The following is an 8,193-nucleotide window of genomic DNA, read 5'->3' as shown; positions in this document are numbered from 1 at the left end:
TTTGTGTTTTCAAAAAGGTTCCTCCTTCATTATATTCCAATGCTCTCAGGGTTTTTTTTTCCTCTATCCATTATATTCATTTTGCTTTTCGAATCAATGACAAAAATGTCTTTTCACTTAATTTACAACTTTTTCATATAATCAAACATCTCAATTCTCATTACTGTATCCCAGCACATATTTTTTTAGTTCAACACACAATTAAATATAATTACTCAAATTTTTCCTTAAAATGAGTTCTGTAATAAAAATTTGATTGTACACAAGTGAGTTTTATTTGGATTTTATTGCTTCCAAAATAATTCAAACTTGTCCTAGGTGTTTGTTTTCATTTCTCAATGAAATATTGATTATATATATGGATTCTTTAATATATACGTGCATATATATATTCCTTAAGTGGAAAAGCAATCAGTTTTAAAACTTTTACGTTGATTAGCTTTTTAATAGCAGTTTTAAGGGAAACTGAAAATTGTATTTTTGATATTATTGTGTTGAAAAACCTCCATTTTTGTTTTTCATTTCATTTTAAAAAGATCTTCATGAATTAAAATTCTTTAAGAGAGAACTGAAGATAGTTTTTTTTTTGTTCAACCACTTACAAATAAGAAAAGGAATTTAGTAATATGAACTAATGTCCTAAATCCATTCTATTATTTCTAAAAACACCAAAAGTGTTTGAAATGATAAAATTGAATCTGACTGGTTAAATTGGGTGTTATCTTAACCCCAGATTCATCATTGTTTCATAGAAGGTCAATCAACTATTTTTCCCCTTCATCCTCTTCTCGGGGCAGTGATATGGGTGGTAGCAATCACTTTGTTAAATGCTGAAATCTTTCATATTCCTAAGAATTCTTGAGGTGTATGGAGTCTTCATTTCTCGATGTATGACTTTCAATCACTATTTTGAATCCTTATCTTACAGATAGTACCACTGATGTGACAAAAATTCTTGTTTGAAAATGAAAAGTAAACATTAAATTAATGTTGATTGAAAAATAAGGAAGCTTGTTAGAATAGAGAAACATGCTATAATTCACAGCTTTATTTTAATAATTTTCCCTCTTGTTTTTAATTTTTAAAAATATTATTCTTGTTCCTTATGTCGTACAAAAGCAATCTAGTTCAAAAAATGATGTGAAAGTAAAAACAATAAGTCAAGGAGATGATAATAATCTAAAATCTCTAGAAATAATAATATAACTTTTTTTCTTTTCCATTCACTGTTTCCAAATATTTCAACCAAAACAAAAATTAAAATAACAAGAAAAAATGTATTTGTTTTTTATTTACTGTTTACAAAGAAAAGGGTTTAGTTTGTATCAGAAAGAAAATTTCCGGGTACTTGTGGGTAAGCCTGCTTCACTTGAATTTATAACATATTCTTTGTGGTACATCAGGGTTCTGTTTTTTTGTATATGCTAGTTGAGTGGGACTAGTCCAGTTCCAGCTTGGTTCAGTAGGACATGGTGAAGGTACCACCAGACATGGAAGCTAGAAATATTTTCCTGACCATCATAAAGAGTTTGTTTTTTTAGTTTGTGCTAACAGTGAAGCCTGTTTTCAATTCAGACTCTCTTTTCGAGACATATTTAATATATTTGTAAGATTACTTCCTGTGATAAACAATTTTAATTTATTCAAAATTATTTCGAATTGCTTTAATTTTTTTATTCTAACTGATGTGTTATCAATTGTTTTTCATTAAACATCTAAAATCAATAAATATACAAAAACCTGTATGTTTATTGGATATTTATGTCCATATGATTGTTACATTATTAGTTTTAAATAAATAAATAATCTAATTTGTTAATTGTGTGCAACAAATTATAGCATTTCATTCTTGTTATTTATTTACTTTTTGTTTTTCCCTCTCAAGGTTTGGTTCATTTGAAACATTCAAATCTTATTTAGTAGATGAACATGGAAATTTATCTCCTCAATCTCGTGTACTATGTGGTTTGGGAGCTGGAATTGCTGAAGCAATATTTGCTGTTACACCAATGGAAACTGTTAAAGTTAAATTTATTAATGACCAACGGTCTCCTAATCCACGGTACAGAGGATTTGTCCATGGAGTTGCCACCATAGTAAAAGATCAAGGTATTAATATTTAATTGTTTTAAATTATACAAATGAGATTAGATTATTTTATACCATTTTTAATGAATTGTGGATTTAGTTGAAAGAAATATTTTGCTACCTTTTTATTGTGTATCAATATGAAATTTATATTTAATATTAATATTTTTAACAGGGATTAAAGGAGTATATCAAGGAGTTACTGCTACAATAATGAAACAAGGCAGTAACCAAGCCATTAGATTTTTTGTAATGGAAACTCTGAAGAATGCTTACACAGATGGTGATTCTAAAAAGAAAATACCAAAATATGTAAGTGTATTTCCTTACTATGTTTTGAAGTCCCCTGAGTCCAAATAACCAAGTCTCACGAAATGGTCTGTGTGTATATAGCTAAAAAAACAAAAATTTGTATGAAACTGAAGCCTGGTAGATCCCTGAGATGTTACAGCAACTTTTTTTGATAAAATTGACTTCCTGGAACTTCCACTTTATGTTATAAATTTTACACATTTTCTAGATTTTCCCAAAACTGGCACCAACAATTTTTATTAAACTCGGTATTTCAATGCAAAGTTAAATGATCTTTTATACCACCCAGGTCTTATCCTCATTTAAGTAGTTCAACAGAGCTTAAACGCTTAAATTTTCAAAAATTCTTCCTCTGAAGTACTGTTAGTTTTGTTTATTCCAAATAATTAACCATCTCAAATTTTTATAAGTAACGAAAAATTGATAAATATAAACTTTGAAGAATTTGATAATCACCTTTTTTTCCTGGCTGAAAACATATTTTGGAAGTAAACGGAGTGATATAGACATAATCCATACAGTTGGAACCAGTGTTTGGTCTGTCTGATAAATGTTTTCTTATCACTATAGTTAGTTATTTAGATTTAATCATAACCTATTTATGAACCTTTCAGTTGACAGGATGATTAACTCCATAATATCATTCTTAGTATTTTCAATATTTATTTTATTACAATGTAGCATTGAATAAATGGTTAATAGTAGAATGTAAGCTGAGTATGTTTATATCTCTGCTATACTTTTAGGAAAGAAAAAAGTTGAAAGTTTGCAATGAGAATTATTATTAAAAGTAATTTTCTGAAAACTCTTGAAATTGAAGTCAGTCAATCTGGCAATTGCAAATCTCATTTGGAATATTGTTATGGAAAAGTACTGTCTCCATGAATTATCTATAAATATCTGTTTTGAAATGAGTGAAAATTAATTTCAACTCAAAGTAGGATGGTAAGTGAAAGTTGTATGATGCGTGCACCACATGAGATTTTATTTTTCTTCTGCAGTTGTTAATGGTAATTAAATTTAACTGTGGTCTAAAAAATGCTCTTAAAAATTACTTTATATTTATATTTTTAGGGTCATATCCTGTTAATTTTGTCACTCTTAGTCAATTTCTTTAAATGGAACCAAGCTCTCAGCAATAATTAAATATCATAAAACATTATCTTAACACTAGCTTCAAAGTCAATTTGGTACTATGTTTATTTCACATTTATTACATTAATATGTAGCATATGACTTAGGGGTAAGACCAACCTATTTTCCAGGGGCTAGACTTTTTTCTTCAAAATTAGTTGTTTTTATTTTACTCGGAAATTTGAAAAAATAAAAAATAAAATGACGATTGCTCCAAACATATGTTATCTAGAGCTTCTAAAAGGTCTCAAAAAGTCCAAGGCTGATGCCAAATAACTAGCCGCTATCTTGAGGCCTGAATTTCATATGACTTATCTAAATACGCTGGTACGATATTGAACATGCTTTGTCAGCCTTTCAGTAGCAGAACAAAGTGTCGAACATGCTTTGACATCAACACTCAATGGTCTGGGTTGCAGTCAAGAAAGACAATTAAGATTCAACTATTTATTGATAGCCAATGTTTTAATCCTCACTGCAGGTCTTCATCAGGGCTAAAATAAAAAGATAATGACTTGGTAATGCTGATGTAAGAGTATAAAAGTGAAATGTAAATAAAAAAGCTATAAAGGTGGAAATGTAAAATGACATTTAGGTCTACAAAATCTCCTCTACCACTGTCCCCCCTAATGTTATTATCCTTAGTCTTGATTTTAATTTTTTAACCTCTGCCTCTAATCATTTATTTTGAGTATGTAAGTAAAGGAACAAACATTCTGGAATAGCTGAGGTTGAGAATGAATTATCTTGCATCCATATTACCAATATGACATCCTACCACTTCCAACACCCCCTATCCCAATTCTCTTCTCTTTCTCCCTTACTTTTTAAAGAGCTATCTATCCTTTACCGTATCCTTTCATAAATCCAATAACCAAATTATCTTTACGAGTGCTGAGAAAGGAAACATGACAGCCATCTTAGATAAAACTGAATATGAGGATAAAATAATCCAACTCCTATCTGACCAATCCATCTATGTACCTTCCATCCATGATCACACCTTCTTACTCTCATGACCAAATTCAGTCAGCAACTTAAGGCCCTCCTCGAGAACAAATTAATTAAATGTCCCACTAACTACACCTTCACATCCTACAATTTCTTACCTCCTTGTTTGTACGGTCTTTCCAAAATTCATAAACTTGGAGATCCTCTTCACTTTATCATATCCATTATTAATGATCTTACTTCTATATTCAGTAAATTCCTCCTTCCGGTTTTCCAAATCCTTAGCCTTTACAATCCTCATGATATTAATAACTCCTTCCAGTAATTCTCCACATTCCTTATAACTTTGATATCTAAACTACTTCTCCCAGCTACCTCCATCATTAAAAGTTCAACATTGCTGAAAATCATGTATACCGATGCATTATCCTTAACCAATCCACAGTACCACAAAACTAACATTAACCATATTAAGATAATCTTTCTTTCAAACAACTTCCCATCGAACACCATATACATACTCTTAGATTCATAAACCCTATAACCCTACTCTTCTTCCTTCTAACTCCCAATCACCTTTTACCCTCTTCTTTTACAAACTTAACACCTCTCTTCCCTACCCCACTTATCCTACTCTTCCTTCAACTATCTTTCCAGCTTTTCAGTTATATCTGCAGGCTATTTCAGTCTACAAAAAAACAACTTCCCACTGATTACCATATAAAAACTCTTTTATTCTTACATAAATCATATTACCCCTAACCTTCTTCCTACTAACTCTCAACAACCAGCTATCATCCTCTTCCTTTACAGAATTTACACCTCTCTTCTCTCCTTCACCTATCCCAGTCTTCTTTCAATTATCCTTCCAGCTTTTCAGCTATATCTGCAGGCTAATTTAGTTACATCTTGATTTAATCAGCTTCTTATTTTTATGACCTGGTAGCTTTTAAACCTTTTCCCCATTGTACTTTTTTTTTTTACATTGAATTTATCTTTTTTTTAATTTACTGTTGATCATTACTCTTTATCAGGTTTTTCTTTGTTCTCTGTGATATTTATAAACGTTTTGCTTCACCTCATCTATTATGATTGTTAATGTTACTAGTTACTCTTATTATCACTTATTTTTCACCATTATATTTATGTCTTACATTTTCCCCATTTTATTTTATTATTCTTTATACTGGTATTATATTTTGATATTTCTTTTCATTATGTCATGATGTTATCAGATCATTATTCACTGTTTTTGTCTTCATATTTCACTCTGCACCTTAATTTCCATTACTTTGCTCATTTCAATAGCTTTTTACCATTTCTTTATTTTTTATTTATTTCACTCGGTGTTATAGCCTTTATTACTCTAAACATTTCAATAGCTTAATACCTGTATTTTAATCCTTATTTCATCTTTTAATTGACATCTAACTGGTGAATACCTTTAAACTTGTTTGTTAATTATTTTATTCCTTTCATGCCTTCATTATCAATATAGATAAAATGTTATCATTATTAATACAGATAACATTTTGTTATCATTATTAAACTATTATCTATATTTAGTTTTCAACAATATATTTAATTCTCTTTACATACTTCACCATTGTATTTTACTGTTATACTCTTGCTATTTTTTTTATATAATATTTTTCTTAGTATTTATTTTCACCATAGTAGTTTTATTTATTTCAATGATGTATTCAACATTAATTTATAAAAAAACTAGAGGGGTACTCCCTGTCCACCTAATGGCGGACTGACTCCCATTTCACAAATAATACAACTGTCATTTAATTGTACTACTCGTGAATTTATTCTACCTTATATGTAAAATAAAATATTAAGCAGTGACCATATGTAAAATAAACTATTACATGGTGATCATATTAAAAATAAAATATTACACAATGATTACTAAAAATTTTTTTATATAATAGAGAGCTATGTATACAGTTCATTCCATCTCAGCTCGACGCATTGTTAAACCATCTCCATCTTCAAATTTTGCACAAATGTTGTATAGTATAGATTTTAAAAAATATGAAATTTTATTGAGCTATGTTTACTTGTTTTTGAATTACCGAGCTGTTAAGTTCTCGTAAATGGGCTAAAAAACAGAGAACAGTAAGTCTTGGAATTTCTGCAGAATCTTTTCTAATTTAGCGAGAGACATTGAATGGGTGCTATTTTGCCATACTTTTTTATATGATATACAACACTATATAGGTTAGAATAAGTTAACATTTCTTAAATCTAATTCAAAATTTTCATTTTTATTTTATCTGAAAGTACATATTTTGCAAATTTTATTCCTTGAATAAGTTTTGTTGATGTAAATCATAAGGCAAAATATAAATGTGTGACGGAAATGGCTTCAGTGTTTAAAAAAATTAAAAACTAAAGTTGCACTCTCATAAGTTAACTCTTCATTCATATTAACTATTGCAGCTATGTTAATATTAAAGTTTTTGTAAAAATAAACATAACCCAGTCTTGAATAATGAATTAGATAATAATATGAGGAGATAAATCAGGAGATTCTTTTATTTTCACAAGCTTCTGAATCCATTTAAAAAACTTTCACAAATATTTTTAATATAATTTTGGGGTTGAATGCAAGATATTTATTTATTATTAAATAAAATTACTTAAATTTTATTGATCTAATACAAGAAATATTTATTCTATTTCATTTTATTGTTTGTCTTTTTGATAAATTTCAGTGTAGTTAATTATAAAATATAATATACATTTTTTAAACCTATTTTTAAAGACTAAGGTTCATAATGATTTATAATAATTTAAAAACTGTAACTTGTATTTGTATTGTATATTTGTAATTGTATAAACTTATATTTTCTCAAGTATATACATATATTACTTATATAATCTTATTTATTGTAGGTGATTGGTGCTTTTGGTGCTATTGCTGGTGCTGCTTCAGTATTTGGAAATACTCCTATTGACGTTGTTAAAACTAGAATGCAAGGGTTAGAAGCATCTAAGTACAAAAATACTTTTGATTGTTTTTCCCAAATTTGGAAACAAGAGGGTTTTACCGCGTAAGTACAGTCCTAAAATTTAAGACTAGGATAAAAAAAAAAAAAAGAGTCTTTAAATTCTTGTTAGAAATTTGGAATTATATTATTAGTTTATAAATATTGGTTATTTATTCTTTCATAGGATATTTTTAGTTTGTAATTATGCTTCAAACATAACATTTTTTTTTACCACTTAATAGTGTTCTACCCTACAAACTATTTTTTCCTCATATTAATCCATGGTCAACTATAAACACATCATCAGCATTTTTTTATCTCCTAGTTCTATATGTATAGATTAATTTGAATAATTCTCATACAAATCACTTCTGGTTTATAATTTTTAGAGTTTAGGAATATTGCCTTCTTTTGAATTAATCGATTATAACTTTAAATTTATTAGTCAGCCTATTATTTTACTGTTGATTTTTTGTTTCAGTAAAATGAAAACCTGATGGTGCATATCAAAATTAAATTCACATTAATTCAGTTTTTTATATCTATCTGTAATTGCTGGTTTGTAAAACTGTTAATCAAATATTAATATTTTAAATTTATCAAATAAATTGATTTTATATATATAATTAATTGAATCTGTTTTTTAAATTAATTTATAGAGAATGTGAGAGAAATGCCAGTATCTATGAACTATTAGGTATCGAAG

General features: G+C 28.2%; 1 protein-coding gene across 1 annotated transcript in view; it reads left to right on the top strand.

The window, feature by feature from the left end:
* sea (scheggia) overlaps nt 1–8,193 on the top strand; it is a 45,483-nt gene that overhangs the window by 32,984 nt on the left and 4,306 nt on the right. The window contains exons 3-5 of the mRNA XM_067045370.1: nt 1,886–2,109; nt 2,264–2,400; nt 7,393–7,550. Coding sequence (XP_066901471.1) covers nt 1,886–2,109; nt 2,264–2,400; nt 7,393–7,550 — 519 coding nt within the window. The remainder of the gene's footprint in view (nt 1–1,885; nt 2,110–2,263; nt 2,401–7,392; nt 7,551–8,193) is intronic.

The sequence above is a fragment of the Halyomorpha halys genome, unplaced genomic scaffold, assembly GCF_000696795.3.
Source record: "Halyomorpha halys isolate HHAL.00 unplaced genomic scaffold, Hhal_1.1 Scaffold644.1, whole genome shotgun sequence".
Classification (NCBI taxonomy): Eukaryota; Metazoa; Arthropoda; class Insecta; order Hemiptera; family Pentatomidae; genus Halyomorpha; species Halyomorpha halys.
This window is presented reverse-complemented; position numbering and strand designations above follow the sequence as displayed.